This window comes from Acanthopagrus latus, chromosome 13 (assembly GCF_904848185.1).
Source record: "Acanthopagrus latus isolate v.2019 chromosome 13, fAcaLat1.1, whole genome shotgun sequence".
Lineage (NCBI taxonomy): Eukaryota > Metazoa > Chordata > Actinopteri > Spariformes > Sparidae > Acanthopagrus > Acanthopagrus latus.
In genome coordinates, this window is record NC_051051.1 from 9922104 (window position 1) to 9944896 (window position 22793).

The following is a 22793-nucleotide window of genomic DNA, read 5'->3' on the forward strand; positions in this document are numbered from 1 at the left end:
AATTATAATTTCATAATTATGCTTTATCTGACAGTTATTACCTTTGATCTCATAACTGGGTCTTTTAAACTCATTATTATGCCTTTTCATCTCATAATCATCACATTTGATCTAATAATTTTGATGTTTTATCTCATAATTATGCATTTACATCTCATAATCAAGACTAACATCGGATTTTTTTCCTTAAATCAAGGTGTTTTCTTAAGTAGATTTCCATTCAACCATCAGTGTCCTGTCCCAAAGGCGCCGTGCGCGTCCACAGCTCCTTTGCGTGACCGCGCTCCCCTCACAGTGAACGCGCACGGCAGCGCCTCTCTGTCTTCCTGCTGGTGCCTGGCGGTGGCTGTCTGGGTACAGACATGGCTGCTCTCAGCAAAATACCGCACAGCTGCTACGAGATCGGCCATACGTGGAGCCCGTCGTGCGTGCAGTCTGCCGTGGATGTAACCAGGGGTGCCCTGGAGGTCTCCTTCAAAATATACGCCCCTCTTTATCTGGTAGGTTTCACCGCTTGACCTGCAAATATTTGGACGCTCTGAAGCTAAAGTTAGCTTGCTAACCAAGTAAAGCTAACTAGTTAGTTCTGAGACGAGCAGCAAACTGACGTGACGCTTGCTCACCCTCGGGGGGCTAACGGTCAAGTTCACGCACGAGTTCTAAGTCTGTGAAAGAGGAATGACATTTGCACCAAGTTGCCCTTTTACAAAACACATTCTGACACGGTCATGAGTTACAGGCTAATTACCAGTGAACTGAAAAACATCATCTGATAAGTTCTGCAAACCTCTGAATTCCGCAGTTAACTCGTTCAACCAGTCAGCCCTGGTCCTTTCGCAGATCCTCGATGCTGTTGAGACCGCCAGTGCGAAGTTGAATACATTCACAGTTATATTTTTAATGATTTTTGCAATGTTTGGCAACCCAGTGTGTGCTGTGTATTGCAGATAGCAGCAATTCTAAGGAGAAGGAAGAAGGACTACTATCTGAAAAGGCTTCTCCCTGAGATCCTGTGGTCTACCTCTTTCCTCACTGCCAATGGGGGTCTCTATATCGTTTTCTTCTGCATTCTCAGGTCAGTTGATGTCACCCAGATGTGCCCTATCAATCACACAGCCCAGCTGAGATTATGAGGATCAGATGCAAGAGTTTCAGAAGCTCAACAGACACACCCGAGGAACAGTTTGACTGTTTGCACAAGCCTACAAGTTAAGCAGTCGTGTGTGTGTCTTTGTTCAGAGTTGTTCAAGTACCCTGTGGGGATTTCTTGTAAAAAAAAAATACATTTAACATTACCACACAAATGTGTTGAAGGAAGGCAATTCATTAGCAGGCCATACAAACAATTTTGCTTTTGATTTAAAGGGAAAAGACAGGACCTACATATGACCAAAGCATTATTTATTTGCATAGAGTTTGGGCAGACAGTGACCCTTCGTCTTCACTACCGTCCAGTTGTGAAAAGCAACTAGACAAACAAACAAATAACAGAAACCACCGAACGAACAGTGCAGTAAAGCTGTATATTGCTAACTTTAGGAAACTTCTGGGAGGGTTCAACTCCTGGTCTGCCGGGTTCGGCTCGGCGCTGCCTGCCTCCTACATCGCCATCCTCGTGGAGCGCAAGAGCAGGTGAGATTCTGTCTGAAGAGTCTGTTCACTTTTTCTTGCTCCTCCTGTTCTCGCAAAGTATGCTCGTGTTTTGCACAAAAAAACAAAAACAAACAAAAAAAACGGCACTGTCTTTTTAGGGATTGTAATAAAGTTGTTGGTTAAATCTTAAATACTGATTCTGTGTCTATTGAGAATTCATGTATCTCCCTTTTTTTCCCCTTCAGGAGAGGGCTGCTGACAATATACATGGCAAATCTTGTAAGAGCTGCTCTGTTCTTTTAAATGTTATTGTTACACGTGATGAGATATGTCTGCTTTTCACGACACAATGTGTATGTAAAAGTATAATCTTCTGATTTTGTTGTCAGGCCACTGAGACCTTATTCCGCATGGCAGTGACACGAGGCATGGTCAAACCCATCAGGCACGGCGAGGTAAGATGAAAGGGAGTTCTGGGTGAGCTGAGATTGAGGAGATGAATTATATCTTACATGATATGGGAGAGTCGTGGCTATCATCACAGGCTCTCAGGTCTGCTTTAGCTTCCTGTTAGCAGGTAGCCACGCCTCGGCAGATGGAGAATAATACTTGAATGTACAGTGGATTACAGTGCATGATATGAAGATACACCACACGTCCAGCAGCTCCTATTTCAATGCATAGTGTAAATATTCATATGCATGGCCTGATGGTTACGTTTCACCTGTTTTTCCTGATGCCCTCGTTTTTACTCTTTTTCCCCATTAGGTGCTCCTCTTCTGCATAACTGCATCGCTCTACATGTTCTACTTCAGGTCAGACAAATTCTCACAACCCAATGTGAAACATTTATAGAGGAATGCTCACATTTTGAGTGAAATTTGTTTTGTTTTTTTGCTGCAGGAGTAAAGATGGTCTCAAAGGCTTTGCATTCTCTGCATTAAAGTAAGTGGTCCCCATTTCCACTAATGCCTTGATTTAGATTCCTGCTGTCTTGCTAAAACTCACAGGTGTGGTGTGGGCTCTACTGTGTCAGGTTCATCATTGGGAAAGAAGAGATTCCCAATCACTCTGTTATGGCAGCAGAACACACCTGCACAAGGCCCCTGGAGAGGACAGCTGCTATAGAGACTGGAGAGGACTCGCCGGCGTCAGCAGAACGGCCCAGCTCCAGGAGGAAAACTCTGCTAGCCTACACCAGGGAACTGCTAGAATCCATGTGAGAGAATGCACACCTCAACACAGGCACACATGGGTTTTTATAAAGAGTGCCCAGAATTTACTTTTCTTTTCTTTTTCTTTTTTTTTTAATAATTCAGATGCAAAAAGGGTCCAAGGCACAGATGTTGTAAACATTACCAGGACAACTGCATTTCCTACTGCATTAAAGTGAGACACTGATTTAAAAATCCTCACAATTCTGTGTAAGTCAATGATGGTATTAAATACTTTTCTCTTTTCTTGCATTGGGCAGGGTTTTGTCAGGATGTTCAGTGTTGGCTACCTGATTCAGTGTTGTCTTAAGGTTCCCTCAACGTTCAGGCAGATGTTCTCTAAACCCTCACGGCTCCCCTCCCTCTTCTACAACAAAGAGAACTTCCAGCTAGGGGCCTTTCTAGGATCCTTTGTCAGTATTTACAAGGTACATTTCATACTTTCTAGTTTATTTGTTTGTTTTTTGTTTTCTGCCATTTTCCTTTTTTTTCTGTTTTGCTTCAATTCTTGCTTTCAGGTTGGCAAACATCTGCCTTGAAGTACCAGAATATATCGACTGTACAACATATGTTTCCGCCTCCCATCACCTTAAAGACACATTTGATTTGTAATATCTGATTTCTATGTCTGATTTACATTTGTGAGTTTCACGTTGTTAAGATTTATGTGTTCCTCTTTCACACAAGGGAACAAGCTGCTTGCTGCGCTGGTTGCGAAACATTGATGACGAACTCCACGCACTGATTGCTGGTGAGGATTGCCTAAACTATCAAATGAAATCACTGCAGGCCAATCGTGCACTCGAGTTTTTCTAATGTCCCGGCTGATTGACTCTGTTTGATGATTGTCTGTTTGCATTTCTTGCTGTTTTTTTCTAGGCTTCCTGGCCGGTATGTCAATGTTCTTCTACAAAAGTACGACGATATCCATGTATCTCTTCACAAAGCTGGTGGAGGTAAAAGAAAATATCGGAGCATGAAGCATTTACTGATAAGCACCGTATTTTCGTCAAAACAGATCGCAGAAAATTGGCTTGCAGGCTATTGTTATTGTGCTTTTCTGCTTATCTGTATTGGACAGTTTATCATTAACAGCACATGCACTCTGTCTCTCTGTCCATAGACCATGTACTTCAAGGGCATTGAGGCCGGACGGTTCCCCTACTTCCCTCATGCAGACACAGTGCTATATGCCATCTCCACTGCTATCTGTTTCCAAGCTGTAAGTAACATGTACACAAACATGCATATTGGTACCCGGCCCTGTAGTCTAGTGTTATGGCAATGGATTCTTCTGTATTGCCAGCAACTGTCTTCTAATCTAGCATTTTATGATGGCTTGTTGGCTTATCATTATGAAGTCATAAAATTGCTAGGGGCTTGACAAAATTAGTAGAACTGGGCAGCCACATCTGAAGGATTACACCCGGCATATGTGTGTGAACGGTAGTTTTGCCAACCGTCATTAATCTTGCATAACCATAAATGGATACATTAACTCACCACTGTGCATCCTGCAAACAGCTGTGTATAGAAAGATAAAAAATGAAAGTATTAGAAATATGTGCCATCTTTCTTTCACTTGCTCAAAAACAAACCAGATCAAGATCTTTGTCAGGAAATGGTGGTGCCCTTACCGCTTTTGTCCACAGGGGTCGCCAGAATCAACACAAAATTTGAGTTTCTTGCAGCTGTTCTAAATTAATATGTTTTTTTGATCTTATTTCATCATTACATGACTGGTGCTGTTAATGTGACTCATGCGCTCACTGCTGAGCTGACCTGTTTTCTCACCAAACACATTTCATTGTACCGATGACACTGTGTTGAGCTACATGTGACTCAGGGTGAGTAAAGACATTATGTATGACACATTACTGTTACACAGGCCGTCATGGAAGTGCAGAACCTCAGGCCTACATATTGGAAGTTCCTGCTGCGTTTGACTAAGGGCAGGTACGAGGGTTTTCATTTCTTTTGTTTTGTGAGAATCTGTTATAAATGACAAGTGAATCTTAAACTACAGTATACAGCATGTATGGTAGTCTCACGTAAACAATTTAATCCAATCCTGTCGTGATAGATTGATCTATAATCGGACTCTTTCTGTCCATAATCTCCTTGAGTTGTATTTTTTTCATGATGGTACAGTGATGATTTTTCTGTCTCCTCTCCCAGATTTGCTCTGATGAACAGACAGGTTCTAGACGTGTTTGGGACTCAGGCATCCAGGGACTTTAAAGGCTTTGTGCCCAAACTGGACCCCCGCTTCACCACCATTCTCACACCAGGAGCCGACATCCAGCTCGGATGATTTGGGGCCGAGCTCTGGGAGGGGTTTTAGGGTTACCTCAACAGGAAATGAACAGTTCTGACTGTTCTTTCTGAGTAACTTATGGATTTTTTTTTTTTTTTTTTAAACGGATGTTCTAACAGCTCAGAAGCGATGATGTTCACGTTATGTGATGGGATATGCTTTAGAGGATGTAGAAGGCCTGTCCAAAGCAAGGCGTAGCCAGTGTCGAGCGTGGTGTTGCACATCAACTGATGGGGATTGTATGGATACAGGTAACCGGTAAAATAAATGGAATGCATCATTTTAATGACATAATTTGCAAAACATAAAAAGATTTCACTTTGGATCCAAAAACATTCCTTTTATGCTTTCAGTGTAATGTTTTGTTATTTTGCAGGTTACCTGTTTATACTGACTGAACACAGTTTGGTTTAATCAGATGGTTGCTTTTATGTCAGCCGGTGAAACTAACTGAACTTTTTGGAGTAGACGCAGCGATATCTGAGGAGGAATTTGAGATTATCCCCTGATCATTTCTGAATGTGTACTTTTTCGAGACGATGGATGCAACTGATGATATTTATGATTATGTAGCCTTATCAAATATTTTATTCTTTATTAGATTATGGGATTATGAGATGTGTTTAGATTGTGGTCTGTGATGTGAAATACGATGTAAAACACAGGTGGAAAGTCACCGTTTTTAACCTGTTGCAGGTGTTTGTTTTCTTTTTGTAAGCATTTCATTGATTTCTAAATGTGATTTGAGTTTTGTTTTCCAAATCTGCACTGTTAGACACACTAGAGTGTTTCTCTAAACGACACTTGACAGAAATTACTACCATAGAGCTTAATGGTTTAAAAGAAAGCATCAAGGACCACGCCGAATTTGGTCGTTTATTTTATGGAAGATTAGTAATTAGAATATACACAATTTTGATGTAAATGGAGGGAAAACAAATAATTTTACATTTAAGACACATAAAACTACAATAAATACAGCTAGTTAAACATGTAATAAATCCACTGTTTACTTGTAAACTGTACTGAGACTAATAATGTCAACAAATGCATTCACAGCACATACAGATCACTAACCTGATTACTTTAAAATGTGGATTTACAGTTTGCAGATTGTCACTAATCACGTGTCTCCCTGTAATCTATTTTTCAAAGAGACTGGTATATTTGAAGTGTATTAAACATAGAATGTTGAATAAGAAACACGTAGTCATATATTATGAATGATTCAGCCAGAGGTGGATGATGTGGCAGAACAGATAAAATGGGTGTCTCTTTCACCTGTGGTTTACAGTCGAATACACATGTAGCTTCTATTTACTGCATTCAAACATTTCGATCAGAGAATGGGCTTCTAAGTTTTTGTGAAACAGCCTTTAATGTACAAAATGCATTACATGAACTACATCACTGAAGAGCACTGAAAAGCCAAGTTTGTTAAGTGATGCACGGGATGAATTGCACATCCATGTAATGCTCTTTAAAGTTCTGCACCATCAAAAAACATTTTCTTCACAAATAATAGTAATAATAAAAAAGGCATCGCTAAGGCCAACCTGCTCTATCTTTTTCAATTTCACTCTCGTGTTTGGATTAGAAATGACTTCAATGTTGAATATTTACTAATACTGCCAAATGCAGTTTTGAGTTAAATACATGGTTGTTTCACATGAGCTCTGAGAAATAGTGATGTGGCTGCTTTGCGTTTTGATTAATAGTTTGTGTCAGTTCCAAGGTGAACCCTGTCGCTAAAAAAATCCACATTAGATTGAAACACAGATTGAAACATTGTTTACTGAAGAATTTGTTGTCATGTTGGTGCACTTGCCCGAAGGCAACAAGGTATCAGTTTCTGTGAATAAAATCCGCACAGCCCAATCCGCTTTTGTTTTTCATTTTCCGTTGCTGAGAGATGAGGATGTCTGCCAGAAAAGATGTTTGGACATCTCTCACCAGGTGATAGATAGAGTGGTTCTGCAGTTTGTTAAATAAAGGGGACAGTGGGCACTTCTGTGGTTCCTGTAAAATATCTGTGCTTGGTGCAAATGACGTCTTTTCCCTTTGGGGCCATTTGTAACACTTTCATTCCAGATTTGAAATGACTGCATAATATTCCACTGTAAAACTGTAAAATCTTTTGGTACACATCTCAAATTTCTGGCAATTATTTACTTGTTGGTTAATGGCAAATTTTGCTTTCACTTCTTTAACTCAACCCAGCTTTAGACACACCTGACCTCCGTACATAAAGCCATGATTGTAAAGAATACAGAGCAAAGTTCCTATTTATACTGAAGACTAGATGTTTAAAAAAAAAAATAGTGACACATTAACTAAATCTACTCAATTATAATACAACTCTGTAAATGTTTTTGATTGATGTAAAAAAAAAAGGTGTATATTAAAATATTTTGTAATTCTAAGTGTGACTTGTTTGATTTCTGTGCTTGATTTGATCTTATATCATTGTAATGTTAAGGAGAAAGATAATGTAAAGAGCAGCCATTAGGCCTCTGATCCTCAGGGCAGTAGACATTTCTTCAAGTTAAAGTTGTTTGGTACACATACTTGTCCTCATTCACTCTGTCTCTGTTGCATTTCTGTGTATCTCAAGGTCACAAGAAGACGGAAATGGTTACAGTTGATTATCAGCTGTTTTCAAATGTTTCACAAAAAAGTTTCAAGTAAACTCTTCTACATATAAAGCTTGCTTGTAAAGAGTCAAAGGTAACTGTGTCCATGTGTTGTCCTCTCCTCTGTCATCTCACCGCACACTGCAACATTGTTTGGAACTCAAAGGGAAACGCTGTGATTTATAATGTGTGTCATTCAGACACTGATGTAGTACAGATGTTGGAACATGGTGGAGGCTATGCTCTGTTGATGTAATACGTTATTGTAGATGTGCCGGGTGGCCTTTTTTTGTTGTCGGGGTTCAAGACAAAGCCGACTTCAGCTTCAGTGTCAATGCAGATTTTCAAACTTCCACCTAACCACATTATCATAAAATTCGCCTTTTGCCAATACTCATCTGTGATAAAGTTCTTTGAATTTGACTGAATTTCCATGAGCTTGGATGTGATGCTCAGAGGATGCCTCCTAAAAGAGCAGGATGCCATGAAATTAGATATACAAAATATTACTTCCAGTAACCCCTTTTTTCTTTACATTTCAACACTGCAGAACTTAGTGCCTGCATCACGCCACTCATACACAAAAAAATCTAGCTTGATCGACAGCAACGTATATGAAATTTACTGACCAAATGTATGGTCTGCAGACGAGACGTGAAGACCTTCCCTCTCCCGCCACAATCAGGGCAAAATTACCTCCCCCTTCTCTGACAAATAAAAAAACATTCAAGTTTTTTTGTTAACAGGGCTGCAGGGTCTGTAATCTGTCACTGGAGGGCAGTGATGAGCACATCATTCTTTTAGTTGACTCCAAATAGACAAGGGGAAGAAATCCATACCGGAAGTGAATATCTCTGTCAAGTAAGCACATGTAAGTAACTTTTGTTTTATGATTTCCTGTTCAAAATAAAAGCGTGTGACATGTCTTGTTTGAAATTGATTAAAAAAAAGGCATGTTGATTCAGTTAAATTAAAACTACAGTATGCATGTATACTGAAAAACAACAATAACAACAAAATAAAACAGTAAGGAATCGATAACCAGTGTGGCGTTATGGTGCATATTATCAAATACTGGATTTATTCATGAAATAGACTTGACTATTTTGAATGCACTGGATTCATTTAAATTAGTGTACTGACGTCATGTAATCTTAAATATGCAAATAAATGAATATGGAGCTGTATAATTGTAAAGTATGGCTAATAACGTTACACGTCATACATGATAAACGTTAGTGAAGACGACGCTTTATTTTGAAATATCCAGCCAGGAAGTCTTCAGTTGTGCAGCATGAGAACGACCAGTAGCTTCCATTCTCCACTGTAACTACTGCCAAAGCTACTCATTAATAAGTTAGGTTCGGAAAACGGACACCTTTAAGGTTAATGTGTATCCATGGGGGGCAAGAATAAACAGCGAACCAAAGGAAATGTTCGGGTAAGTACCTGTTTCTGTAAATTAACGTAATGTGCTGAAGTGAGACTGCTAGCACAAGCTAATACAAACTTCATGTTAGCAGCCTGCAGGCGGCTAAGCTAACCCTAGGTGTGACTGATGACCGAACTGTTTCATAATCAACACACTTCCGTCGCCACATTTTGCTGAGATTTTTGTGTTAACCAAGAGTTTCTCCTCCCGTCACCAGCCGTCCAGTAGCGGCCGAGCTGCCGAGGTACTGACCCGGGAGGGTGGTGTCATCCCGGGGTTTGTGGGCTTTGACACGACGGTTAATTCAGAGCTGAGTTATGTCCCAGCTGTCCACGGCGCGGAGGAGATAGACAACCTGGTAGATGCTGATTTCCGCCTGGTGCTCAGGAAACTCTCCAAGAGGGATGGTGTCACCAGACTTAAAGTGAGTAAGAACTTCGAGTTTATCCAAGTTACCAACCACATGTAACAACAACGTACTAACCGTGTTAATAAATGAAAGATATGCACTTCAATCTAGCACTTGACATGAGACCAATAACAATATTGAATTGGGTCTTATCAAGTCTGAAGATATGCTATGGTTCAGATGTGTGTTTTATTACTGTGTGCTCTCCACAGGCCGTGCAGGACTTTGGGTCCATGTGTCAGGAGCGGGATGCTGAAGAGGTTAAGGGTGTATTGCCATACTGGCCCAGGATTTACTGCAAGATATCAGTGGTAATTTGATCCTTGAAGTCCTATTTTTGTGTGACATTGATAGTTATTTATCTCATTTTATAGATTTATTGAATGAATGGAACTTAAATGTATGCAACTTCAAGAGTATGAGGTGTGTTCACATAAGAATAATTTTGTTTACATTATCTCTATCAGGACCACGATCGACGGATCAGGGAGGCCACACAGCAGGCCTTTGAGCAGCTGGTGCAGAAGGTGCGTCGCAGCTTAGCACCCTTTCTGAAGAGCTTGATGGGCCACTGGATTCTGTCTCAGTGTGACACTTACACACCTGCAGCCTCTGCTGCGTGTCAGGCCTTCCAGGCTGCCTTCTCACCCACCAAGCAGCCTGAGGCTCTCAGCTTCTGCAAGGATGAGATCCTTAACGTGAGTAGTTGTGTTGGCTTTAGTGTTGACAAAGAGAATAGAGCTTCGATCTGATGAGCTAAATTTAACATAACATGTTGTATTCATATATTGCAGGTGCTTCAAGATATTTTGTTAAAGGAGACAGCGGACACGCTGAGCGATCCACAGTGAGTTAAACCTTAGCTCATGATATCTCTGTGTCCATTCCTCTCACTGTGTAGACACAATGATGATATATTCTCTCACTGGTTCCCTCTGTTCTCTAGAAGTGTAACAGAAGAAGAGAGAGAAGCCAAATATGTGCGCATGCTGACCAGTTCTCTATTGGGGGTGAAGAGACTGCTGTCCCTGCTGCTCCAGAATGACAGGACCGCCCTGGAGCCACGACTAGCACATCTTGTTAACTCTGGGAAGTTCTGGAAGTACGGCAAACACAAGACACCGCAGGTACTGGCACCCAGCTGAACAGTTGTGCTTAGATATTTGAAAGAAAGTCAGAGCTATAAGTAAAATGCAAATAAAAACAGAATGCAATGGTTTTCATCAAGCTTTATTCAGATGAATACATTACAAAAGCAAGATATTTCATGTTCAAACTGATGAACTTGAATTTTTTCTGTAAATATATTGTGGAATCGATGCCTGCAACATGCAAAGTGAAAACAACAGATTTTATGGGATAAGGGTTGTATCTAAATAATTCATGAAGTAGTTCACCTGGCATGCACATAAAGTAGTTTAACTCAACGAAAAAAAGGTACTAAATGTTCATTCTTCCGCTTTCCGTTTCATACATAAACTTCTGAATAAATACAACTTTTTCTAGGTTGTGCAATCACTTTTTGTAGACATGTTTTATTCCCAGCGCTGTATTGTAGTACTTGAACTGACAGCAACATAAAATGCAAAAAATGATGGCTGTTTGTGCTGCCAGATATACAGCAACAGTACCGTTGCAATGATAATAATAGTCATAATAATAAATATGCATGATGATGAAAATGATCATGATAATGATAACAACACAACAACAATAATAATAAGAAGAAAAATTTGTTGTGAAGAATATAGTTGCCTTACTATGTTGTATTGCTCCTCAGGTGCGAGGGGCATTTTTCGAGATGTTGTGTGCTCTGTGTGAGTACACTCCAGGACTGGTCCAGGCTGAAGCAGCGCGACTCTGCCCTGCTGTTCTCCTCAGTGTTGACGACACGGACCCTGTAGTGCTGCCTCCTGTGTGGGAAGCTGTTCTTCATGTTGTGTCTACGATCCCTGTAAGCTTGTGTTGAAATCATTACCTCACATTGTAATGCATTTTATCATCTATTACCTATGTTAGTCTGTAGACTTACTAGGTACCTCTCGGAGGAAATATATTAACCTGTGCTAATCATGTTACAAATGTACAGACACTGAAGTAGATGTGTGAGCCAGTTTATATTAAGGTTGTGTTTAATTTTATATCTTCGTGTTCCTATTTCAGGATTGCTGGACACATGTGAATCCTAAGAAGGGCTTCTTACCAAAACTTTGGGCTCTGCTAAAAGATGGTGGCAAAGGCATGGCCAAAGCACTCCACCCTAATCTGATGCCTCTCCTCAGCAAACTGCCCCGAGAGGTCACTGACCCAATGTTAGACTTCTACACCACCTTCTTCACGTCATTCATACAAGGGTGAGTTGTTTGTGTATTTGTGTGTGTGCGCGTGCGTATGTGTGCTTTGGTTAAATGATAATTAATTTTTTACCATTTATCAAATTCAAAGGGAAATTAATAGTGACAGTATAGTCATTGTGTATTCATTTTCAAATCAAGTAAACAATTCTATGCAAATTTAAATTATAAGTTAAGAAAATGTATTACTTGAATTTTTAGTATACACATTTGAGGATTCTATGTGTTTTTATTTTGTTGTCAACCAAAAGATATTCGGTTTTCTGCCATAGAGGAGGAAAAAAATGAAAATATTTACATTTCACAAGATGGAATCATCTTTGAATTTTCTTCTTAAAAAAATCACTCAAACTGAAAATAGTTGGTGATTAATTTAACAGTTGACAACAAATTAATTATTAATTGCCGCTAAACTGTATAACCTTAAATGTTTGTGTGGTTTCTCAGTCTGTCTAGTGAGCGTGCAGCAACAAGCCCATCAGAAAGTGCTGTTATAGTGACTTCTGTGGTTGAGTGCTTAAGATACTGCATACTGCACCATACAGAAGAGGAGGAGGATCAGAAAAAACTACGGACCATGCTTATTTCACAGCAGGTGGGATCACACAATCCTAAACTTTCAATTGCGTTAAATCTACTAGAGTCCTTAGCTTTCTTACATTGTTCTGTTTGTCTTTTTGTAGCTCCTGCCACTCCTGGAAAAGGCTCTGGCAAATACCTCCCTTCAGAATGGTCCACTTTTCCTTCTGGTCACTGAAATGCTCGTTTCCTGGGAGAAAAGAGCAGGGTTACATAATGAAGGTGAAGCAAATGAAGGCAAGGATGTCTTTCAAGTGCTTCTTGCAGACTTCTGGGAGGAGCTTGGTCTTATGTTTGTGCATTATGTTGACAACAAGGACGCCGATCCACAGGCTTTGGAAGGGGTAGCCACCTTGCTGCAGGTAAGGTTTTTTTTTTTTTTTTTTTTGTGAATTCAGGGAACTCTCCATGTTGGCACAAAGGATACAGCAAATCAATGTGGCTGTCACAGCCACTTATGTCTTAAAAAGTGGCCAAAGTGACTAAATAAATCTATTCTCTCCTATTCTATCCAGGTAATGCGTTACCCCGAGAGAGTAAAAAGAAAGCACACCCAGAAGAAGAAATCTGTCAAGATGTTTTTCTCTAAGCCAGAGGACTATGAGAAAACTGGAGTTGAGGAGGAAGGTGGTGTTGAGAAGCCCGTGCAGTCGGTGTCAGAGCTTGTGAACGAGAAGGCACTCGGTTCCCCACAGACCGAGCATTTTGAGGATGTAGTGTGCCAGCTGGCCCAACTGTGCCTGGTGCATGTGAATGAGAAAAAGTCAGAGAGACATCTTGTTTTCCTCTCACTTCTCTTGCGGTCTTTCCACACAACCAGGGTCTTCAGTGTAAGTCATGTTCAATGATCAGTGTGAAAGAGTGTATTTAAATTTTCCAGTTTGGTATATTTTGAACGTTGTTCTAGTAAAACTAAAAGGGAAACTCTGGCATGGCCCTTTCACATTCAGTATTTTTGGTATTAAGTTTTAACAGCCCTGAGAATATTTTAATGCAATTAACTTTTTCCCCAAAATGTGCTTGGCGTAGACCTTGGTCGAGTTAGATGAAACAACAACAATGAACCGTGAACAGCAGGACGAGCTCAGAAATCCAGCGATGCAGTTCCTGCTGGAGCAGGTGGTGGTGTGGCTGGCTGAGGAGGGGCGCACAGACACTGAGCACCTGGTGGAGATGGTCTTCAGCGCGCTCTACTGCTGCAGCCGGCAGGAGACCACACGCGTCCTCAACCACATCACCACGGTAACATGAAATGCAGATGTCAGAACATTTAACCTGTTGTTGATTCACATATCTAATAAGACATGAGGATCCTTCCTTTTGTTGTAGATTCAACTGTATTTGTTGGTTCTGTGTTTACATTTGTGCTCTTCACACTACTTTCCAGATGGATTTACAGTGGGGGATTATCCTGCAAGTAATACAGAGGGTATGTGTCATTTTGTTTAGAAAGACTTTGATGAACATGTTTTACCTACTACCTACTATCTGATAATCAATTGATCAACTCAGTTATTTTTCAAGCTAAAATGTCAGACATTTGCTGGTTGGTTCCAGCTTCTTTAATGTGAGAATTTGCTGCTTTTCCTTGTGATTTCAGATTGTAAAAGGACAGAAAGAAGCAATTTGATAACACTTAAAGATGAATCATGATAACAATTGGTTGATTATTCAACAATGAAAATAATCATTTGTTGCAGTCCAGATACTGATACGCCGCATTTACATTGTTATAAATGTGCCACTCCAATATCCGTACTATCAGGCATGTGCAGATGCTGACACTCTTCAGAGCTGTGCTGATTGGCTGAAAGGTTCAGTTCTGGGCGAGCAGCTCCTGGGATTGACTGAGGAGCTCTGCAAGGTGGGACGCAGCTCTTCCTCTTCCACCTCTTCTAGAAGCAACCACAGTTGGACTCTTATCAGTCTGGTCCTCTCTCAGCACCACAACAATGGTGAACACAAACACACGCAGCAAAAAAATCTTTTCCATCTATAAATGTAGATTTTTGTGGATTTTCTTATCCTCTTTTATCTGTTCTTACTTGCGCAGACCCTGTGATAGGGGAGGTGTACATGGAGAAGATCTTGGAGAAGCTCCATGCCACTCTGTCCGAGACCAAGAGTCTGTCAGATGCAGGCAACATGGAGCCACTCATCTCCTTCATCTGTGATGTGGCCTCCACATTCTTCTCTTCAGTACAAGACTGTCTTCTTCTGCTCTCTGCTGAGGAACTTTTGCTCACTGTCTTCCAGCTCACTGCCCAAGATCAAACACACAGTCACCTGTCTGGTAGGTACCGTCACAGTTCGCAAACATATATATACCTGTCAGATAAGTAAAATAACTGATGTTTATTGATTTTGCTTCAAAAGACTCACTTTTAGGTAAGCTGAGGACAGTGTGTGCAGCTGGGGTCCAATCATTGGTCCAGCACTCTGAGTATGAGGTCAAGGAGGGAGGCTTCTTGCACAGTGCAGCCCTCTGGGTGACAAATCAACTACTCACCGTCTCCCTGGACATCAAAAGGTAACAAAACACCTTCCTCTGATGTAGAGTTTATATCGATTTGTGTTGGTACCGGTGCAGCCATTTCTTAAGAATCTGTCTCAAAACTTTGTTGTGACTCCAGCTATCTCTTTTTACTATGGGATTTAGTCTACAGGTTCTAGTTGTGGCTGTACAAAGCTTAGTGGAGACAATCATCTCTGTCTGCGATCAAGACTCCCCCCTCCTCGTCCAGTTCTTTACCCAGCTGATGCCCAACCAGACAGAATGGACAAGAATCAGACAAGCCTTACCTCCTCAGGTGAGCTGGCAAATAACTCAGGCACTTTATCAGTTATGAAGACGAACTATCTGTGGAGGGATATTGCTTCCACGAAACGGGTGACATTTACGAATTGTCCTTTAATTTTTTCTGTGTCCTCTGCAGTGGGTCAAAACCCCCTTACTGGCCAGCCGTCACCGAGCAGTCTATGAAAAATCCTCCGTGGACACCTGGAGGTTTAGGTTGACAACCAGGCTGCCGGCCCACCTATGTGTCTGCGCCTTGCTGGGGAGGGTGGCCCGATCTGTTGCATTCATACCGCCTGACCAAAAGGAGGTAGAATGTCCTTCACACCTGCCAAACCTCAAGCACACAGGTACTCAATCACACAGGACATTTGTGTGCAACTTTGCGTTTAACATGTTTGTAAAAGGGTAAATAATCTATGATGTGCTTTAACATGTATTTGTATATCTATATTTGTCTTTTAACAGTTTCAGAACTGTTGTACGCCCTACAGTGGTGTAAGGAGGTCGAGTACAGCCCTGCTATAGTGTCTGCTTATTGCAGTCTACTGACTGACTGGGGCCTGTCAGAAGGCCTCCACACTCTGGTTCCAATGAAAGATCTACTGGAAAAACTCTACTCAAGGTAAGCTATGCTCATTGATTTTTGACGAAGGAGGAGTTAACTTAAAATCAAGATCACGCAAGATCAAGACGTGTAATGATTTTCTACATAAACAGAACTTTTACTCACCTTGATCTGCGGAGCCTCTGAATAATTTGTCGGACTTAATATGATCTGGACATCAATAAAAGCATAACTGATTACTTGGATGGATAAAAAGAAATTTAATAAATATGTCCTCTTCTGATGAAACAAGATGAAAAATTTATCAGCACTGATTTTTGGTGCATCATTACTTTCCTTGGCAATTATTTCAACTATCCACTGAATACATGCATACTGTTTCCCTGAAGGTCAGTAGAGGATGGAGGTCTATGGTCTCTGACTCTGGAAAACTACATCATCACCAACAACTTGGCAGCCACTCACAATGCGACTGTGAGGAGGCTTTATGGCAGCGCTGACAGGTTAATAATTTATCTGTTCAAGTCATTAAATTTTCACTTTCAGGGCCTTTACATGGTTACTGTTATCAGGATTTTGCATACTGAATATTGTCTGTCTTTACTTAGTTTGTTCCCAGTGTCTCAAAGCAAACTGAGCACTCTGCAGGTGCTCTGCCCCACCATGACCAAAGAAGACAGAGAGACTCTCGTTGCTCTGGCTACTGCTGGAATAATCAGCTGGCAAGAGAATGATGGTGAGAATACACATTTAAACACACACACACACAAATGCATATATAGGCACTTTGAACAAAGTAAATAATGATCATTTTTGGCTGTGTCACAGATGTGTATGGCTGTCTGGCGGTGTTGCTATGCTGTCTAAAAGCCAACACACAAATAGATGAGGAGGTCGTGCAGGCAATCCTGGCCACCGTGATGGAGTGGAGGAACAGTAAGGAGGACTGGTTTCTCTTTGGCAGGTGATGTAATCACTAACACATTCACACAAATTTACACATTTTTATATTTATTAATATCTCCTGAAACATTGTTGAATTATAGATAATCTTTATTCATAAATCTTTTTCCGTCTTTGTATTTCAGTGACCTCTCTAAAGCAACTCCAGAACAGTTGAACTTGACTGTGGAGATGGTGCGTTTCCTGTCCTGGCTGGTGACGCATCGTCCGACAGTTCTTGGGGGCAGCCAGTGGGACTTTTTGCTCTGCTCCATGTTAGCCTGGTTGGAGGTGAGACAAAGATCATATGTATTGTGTTTTTTTGTGACTCTGAGGTCAGCCATGGAGTGGTGCCTCAATGAGCGTGTAAGAATTTAGTTTCCAGGACAATGGGGCGGGGGAATCTTCCTGCCATGGGGTGTTAAACTCTTACTCAACCTGCTACTCTGCAGCTTCCTCATGTAAAATGAAGGTTTTGTGGTTTAAATATCACCTTTTCTACATATTTTTGGTTAAAAGTGTTCCCTCACTTTTTATTTGCTTTCTTTCAATCTCAGGTTGCCAGCGAGAATGTGAGCAGTCTGTGGAACCCATGGGTGCAGTTGTTTGTGTGTGAGAATGCTGCCTTGATAGTGAATCTGAACCAGTTCTTCACATCATCTTCGCCCGACGTCCTGGAGAAGCTGCCGTCAGAACTGGCTGGTGAATGGGCTGACTTCTTCGTTGAGGGAATCTACAACCTGTTGCTGCCTCTGCCCATCAGTATCACAGGTTTGTCTGTGGATTTTATTTTAAGTGGTATGGCATTATCTCTAAAAAAAAAAATTTGACAATAACTGTTTGACATTTACGCGGTCGTAGAAGTGGTCAGATCATTTGCTTCAGTTAAAAATACTAACACCACAATGTAAAAATTCTCCACTCCGAGCTAAATGTACTTGGATGCAGTGGAGTAGAGGTAAACATTTGCATAAAAGGGAAATACTCAAGGTAGTATCTCAAATGTGTACATAAATACTTGGTAAATAAATACATAAATACAGTGTAAATGTACATTGTTACATTCCAGCACTTTATTGAGCATAACACAGTGTATTACAACATAAAATCCTAAATGAACAACATGTTTGACTTCATTCCAAACCCTTCCATTACAAAATACAAGCAGTTAAGACAAATTGATATAATCACTGTGCACAACAGTCACAGTCCTTTCCTCTGTTTGTTGTCTAAATGCAGATGCCTTCACTGAACCAGACGACCCTGTGTTCCCTTTGGCGGTGCTGCAGTCAGTCGGCGTGGCTCTGACATATGTGCCTGTGCAGCAGCTAATACAGAACTCCCTGCCTCCGCGCTTCATCGTGGACCAGAATACAAACCTGCCGGAGCCCCTCCAGACCCTACTCAACACTTTCTGTCCTCTGCTGCTGTTTAAGGCCAGGCCTCTGCAGATGACTGTCTACCACTTGTTAGAAAAGTAAGGACTTTTGAGAGCACGGATAGGTTCTCCTTAAAGGTCCAGTTTGTAGGACTTAGGCGCAGATATGGAATGTATCATTTGATAATCATGTCTGATCATCATTGTATAATCTTCCACGGTGTCTGAAGTGTTGCCCCACTATGTTTCTGTAATAATGTTTCTATCTTCATTAGTCCTGAATGGACAGACTGAACACTGTCGATGGAGAAGGGCCTTTCACATTTCACACTGCTTGATGCCATTAAATCCTAAACACTTGACCTGTAAATCCACATTAATGTGTTATGATTCAAGTGATTCTGAGATTTTTAAGTGACTGAGAATGATCAGAATTCAACCACAAGATAAAAAACTAAAATGAACATACTCGCTTATTGTCATCACAGGGTGATGCCTCAGCTGCCTGAGTGTGATGGAGAAGGAGACAACAACAAGTCTGATGATGACAGTGATGAGCCATGTCTGTAAGTGCATGATAGTTGCTTGATTCTAAGTATTGTCATGTGAGCAGATAAAAATCTGTACAGGATACAGTTTATTATTTTTGTTCAGTTCCCCTCCAGTGTCTCTGATGGCCGCCCTGTCGACCTGTGAGGAGCTGTGTGACAGCATCCTGGCAGGACTTCAAGTAGGAGAGTTTGCAGTGGTCCAGCCTCTCAGCGTGGAGTACTCTTGCATCCTGGGCTATTTACTGTCCTGGAAGCTGCTCCTCACCTTTTTCAAATCTTCGCCCTCACATGTGAGTCATGATAAGGCCTGGCTTCAGATTAACAAATGCTTTGTACAATATGTCTGCTATTTTTTCTTCTAATTATCTGTATTTGCACTTTCATTGTGAGAGTAGCCGTGTTTCCATCAAAGCATTTTTATGTGCAGTTTGAGTCTCGCAGTGTAAAAAAACATTCTCTCATTTTGCAAGAAGGTTTTCATACACGCTCAAGGTGTTTTTTTTCTGTTTGTAGAAACGTGTTAATGCCTTCAATGAAAAATTTAAAAAACGTTTCAGAACATTCAACTCATGACTTATCAGCTGTTTCGGCTCGCAGAGTACAAGAAGTTTTCACTGTCGACAGCATCAACAGTTTCTTTCCCTCCTCTCCATTTTTGTATGGTAGCTAGCAAAGGCGATGTGTTTTTTTTTTCTACTACTACTATGATTTCTTTGTTCTGTTGTTCTCATCCTTTCTCTTCTCGAGGCTTATTGCCGGTTGGCAAACAACTGGTTTTGTTTTACAGCTCACCACCTCTTCTTCTTCTACAATGTGCAATGTATTCTCAACAGCCAATTTCTGGTGAAACTAGGCTTGTTTTATTCGCTCCAAACAGTCCATGTAAACAAACATTGCATTATCTTTTTGTTTTCTTTGTGACATTTTAAAAGTTCACTTCAAATTTTCCAGACATCTAGATGGAAACACAGCAATTGTGTTTTGACGTCTGAGAAGACTAATGTTCATAGCAAATTATTGTCCTAGTACTGACTGCTCCTCTGATTTATTTCTAGCTGCGTGCCCATTATGCTCAGTATCTTAAGAGAAGCTGCTCCCTCAACAAGCTCCTCCTTCACCTCTTCAAACTGATGCCTGAGAACCCCATGTACCCGGGCCAGGGCGCAGAGACGAAGGAGACAAGAACCTTCTTCACAGAGAGCCTGTCTCTGGCTGTTGACAGTGAGTCACACTCTCACACACACACACACACACACACACACACACACACACACACACACACACACACAGGACTTCTGTACACAGGCTGTGAAATGTAAACAAGCTTAGATTTCCACTTCCTGTGCGTCTTGCCCACAGAAAGCGAGAGTGTTGAGTGGGAGCTCCCCCATCTGGCCTGCAGTGTGTACTACAGCACAGTGCAGGACCTGCCTGCCATGGTGCGGCTGTGGTGGAACGGCCAGGAGAAGAGAGTGAGCGCAGCTGTGGAGAAGTTCACCATTAGATACATCAGTCCTGTTCTCTCAGCCCAGGAGATCTCATCGGTCCATTCCAGCACTCAGATGTTTGACAGCATGACTGTAAGTTGTCAAACACTGTGTGTGTGTGGGGGGGTGTATCTTCTCAGCATACCTGATCATTGCGTTTCTCCTGTTGAGTCTGAGTTAATGTAATATACAGACGCAGGAATAATAGGCAGATAATAAATTGTTAATCAGATGTCTAATCATTAGAAGGAAAGACTGCCGATAGCAAAGGCAAACAGTGTATTTATTTATTTATCATCTTCCCCCAGGTGAAGGCCCGCTCGGCAGCGCGGGAGGTGATTGCTACCTATTCTGTGGATGATATCTTCATCGAGTTGGTGATTCAGCTACCACAGAACTACCCTTTAGGCTCCATCGCTGTCGAGAGTGGGAGGCGCGTGGGGGTTGCCGTTCAGCAGTGGAGGAACTGGATGCTGCAGCTGAGCACCTACCTCACACACCAGGTAAGAAACACAGACACACAGTGGATATAAACTCAAGAAGCTGTTTTTTTAAGTAGCGTCCTCTCTTAGATCTGAAGACCCAAGGCTAGGTTAAGTCTCTACCAGTGAAGTTTTCTTGAGCAGTACAGGCCAAGAAGATTCTTGTGAAAAAGAAAACAAATAAGAAAGACATAAATGCGTGTGTGTTTGTTCAGAATGGCAGTATAATGGAGGGCCTGGCTCTGTGGAAGAACAACGTGGATAAGCGCTTCGAGGGGATAGAGGACTGCATGATCTGCTTCTCTGTCATCCACGGCTCCAACTACTCTCTGCCCAAGAAGGGATGCCGCACCTGCAAGAAAAAATTCCACTCGGCTTGTTTGGTGAGACCGATGTGTAGAGATCATGACAATACCACACACCAGACACAATTCAGTGCATGACAACATTTAGTTTGAAGTCAACATACTTTGCTTGCTGACAGAAATTTGTTGTTGTCTTTAACATCAATCTATGTTTTTTTTTTTCCTCATCTTCCCACAGTACAAATGGTTCACCTCCAGCAACAAGTCCACCTGTCCGATGTGCAGAGAAACCTTCTTCTAAGGTGCAGTAGGTTGAGCATGGACAAAAGGTTGACACCACTTCAATCAAGCAGTATTGTATTGGTCGTGATTAACACGAAGGAGGTTATTGAGAAACTTCTGTATTTGAAAGTTTTTTAGATCGAACACCGGGGGCATTATTTGGTCTAGAAAAATTGTGTTTAATGTGCTAAGCCGAGGTTTCAACCGAGGTACGGAAAAATGGAGTAAGAATTGGCGATTTTAATCTTCACAATCGGCAGCGAGGGTTGATAAACTGTCAGCAGTTTCTTTTTCACCAGTTCTTTACTGTGCTGTAAATGTGCAGCATCAGATAGTCCCAGCAGTTTTTGTCCTTTTTTCTTGGCTTAATTTGTCTTTAAAACATGCAGCTGTTTAGAGGCAGAATCACAAAGTCGGAAACACCAAAGCTGTCCAGGTGCTTTATATTAACACCTGTTTAAGTGAGTCGTTTTAGAAACAAACAAAAAAAGATAATCCAAGTGCTGTAATGCCCAGGTTTCACACATCTTTCCTAATATTTAGGAGTGTAAATAAATTATGTCTGATTAGTGACATGCCTTTATTATTTTATGACATGGAGAGATCACACATGTAAAAGCAAGAAGGGAGGCTCCTTAAGGGTTTAGTTTTTTCATTTCTAAACACCACTGCTCACAAATATCAGAATCTCTTGTGATATATGTCTTTCCCTGTGCCTGCATACAGCTGTAAATGATGCTGGAAAGTTAATAAAATATAACCAGATGGACATTATTAACAGACATGTGTTGTCCTCGACTCAACAAAGCACACATGCGGAAAACATGTAAGCCACGTTCCACACAGAAACTGATTTTTAATAATGAATGGATCATTGTAACGTGCTTGAAACTTGAGCTGATCTAAATATAATAGACTGCAGTGAGTTCTGTCAAAAGATTTATTGTTTTGTGTATTACCATTAATTATCGTCTACGAAGTCTCAATTAATAGCTTTGTATAACAAGACGACAGGCTGAACTAGCACAACCTACACGACGGTACAGCTACCAGACAGAGTACAGAACAAAATACAGTGTCTACATTTCCCAATGGCTGCCTCACAGAACAATGCATATGCAGGAGTATATAAATATCTGGCACAAAGAACTGTTCATGCATATTTTTGCTTTGTGCAAACACAGACTTTTACTCTTGAACCCACAAAGTTTTATACATCTGGCCCCAGGTGTATTGTTATGCTCATGATCCATTAAATCCCTGCTAGCCTCTTTTCTACCTCCATGATGATCGCTTTCTAGAATGCTGCAATTTCGAGGGGGGCTTAGTTCTGCAAATATGAAAACTTAATGATGGAAAAAGAAACGAACTGAAGAAACGTACCTAGCTTAAAGGGAAACCTGCTGGGACAGCAAAGATATTTCATTCCAACTGGGACCAGCTCGGTGGTAGAAATGAAGAAGGGGCTAT

General features: G+C 41.1%; 2 protein-coding genes across 2 annotated transcripts; both read left to right on the forward strand.

The window, feature by feature from the left end:
• Positions 1 to 319: 319 nt before the first annotated feature.
• On the forward strand, positions 320 to 7547 carry tmem135 (transmembrane protein 135). Its single transcript, XM_037120104.1, has 15 exons — positions 320 to 500; positions 948 to 1075; positions 1540 to 1632; positions 1839 to 1872; positions 1983 to 2048; positions 2362 to 2408; positions 2497 to 2538; positions 2630 to 2812; positions 2913 to 2982; positions 3068 to 3235; positions 3495 to 3558; positions 3687 to 3763; positions 3931 to 4029; positions 4696 to 4763; positions 4986 to 7547. Exons 1-15 carry the CDS (start codon positions 363 to 365, stop codon positions 5119 to 5121), a joined length of 1413 nt encoding a protein of 470 aa, XP_036975999.1. The 5' UTR covers positions 320 to 362; the 3' UTR covers positions 5122 to 7547.
• Positions 7548 to 9035: 1488 nt separating this feature from the next.
• On the forward strand, positions 9036 to 22101 carry ltn1 (listerin E3 ubiquitin protein ligase 1). The gene is made up of 32 exons (XM_037120055.1): positions 9036 to 9198; positions 9407 to 9613; positions 9811 to 9909; positions 10066 to 10296; positions 10393 to 10445; positions 10545 to 10725; positions 11379 to 11552; positions 11762 to 11952; positions 12400 to 12547; positions 12636 to 12893; positions 13047 to 13361; positions 13561 to 13773; positions 13919 to 13960; positions 14297 to 14486; positions 14585 to 14824; positions 14908 to 15061; positions 15191 to 15341; positions 15468 to 15678; positions 15797 to 15953; positions 16286 to 16399; positions 16505 to 16632; positions 16725 to 16860; positions 16985 to 17129; positions 17396 to 17609; positions 18078 to 18315; positions 18705 to 18782; positions 18871 to 19057; positions 19823 to 19988; positions 20127 to 20347; positions 20563 to 20757; positions 20952 to 21119; positions 21280 to 22101. The coding sequence occupies exons 1-32, from the start codon at positions 9157 to 9159 to the stop codon at positions 21340 to 21342; spliced, it is 5310 nt and encodes a 1769-aa protein (XP_036975950.1). The 5' UTR covers positions 9036 to 9156; the 3' UTR covers positions 21343 to 22101.
• The last annotated feature ends 692 nt before the right edge of the window (positions 22102 to 22793 follow it).

Bases quoted from the DNA above. Each gene is read 5' to 3' on its own strand.
- tmem135 (XM_037120104.1), top strand. From the start codon at position 363: ATGGCTGCTCTCAGCAAAATACCGCACAGCTGCTACGAGATCGGCCAT. The intron at 3,764-3,930 runs GTAAAAGAAAAT...CTCTGTCCATAG, and splicing joins TCTTCACAAAGCTGGTGGAG to ACCATGTACTTCAAGGGCAT. The intron at 4,030-4,695 runs GTAAGTAACATG...ACTGTTACACAG, and splicing joins CTGCTATCTGTTTCCAAGCT to GCCGTCATGGAAGTGCAGAA.
- ltn1 (XM_037120055.1), top strand. From the start codon at position 9,157: ATGGGGGGCAAGAATAAACAGCGAACCAAAGGAAATGTTCGG. The intron at 11,553-11,761 runs GTAAGCTTGTGT...TTCCTATTTCAG, and splicing joins ATGTTGTGTCTACGATCCCT to GATTGCTGGACACATGTGAA. The intron at 13,961-14,296 runs GTATGTGTCATT...CCGTACTATCAG, and splicing joins TCCTGCAAGTAATACAGAGG to GCATGTGCAGATGCTGACAC.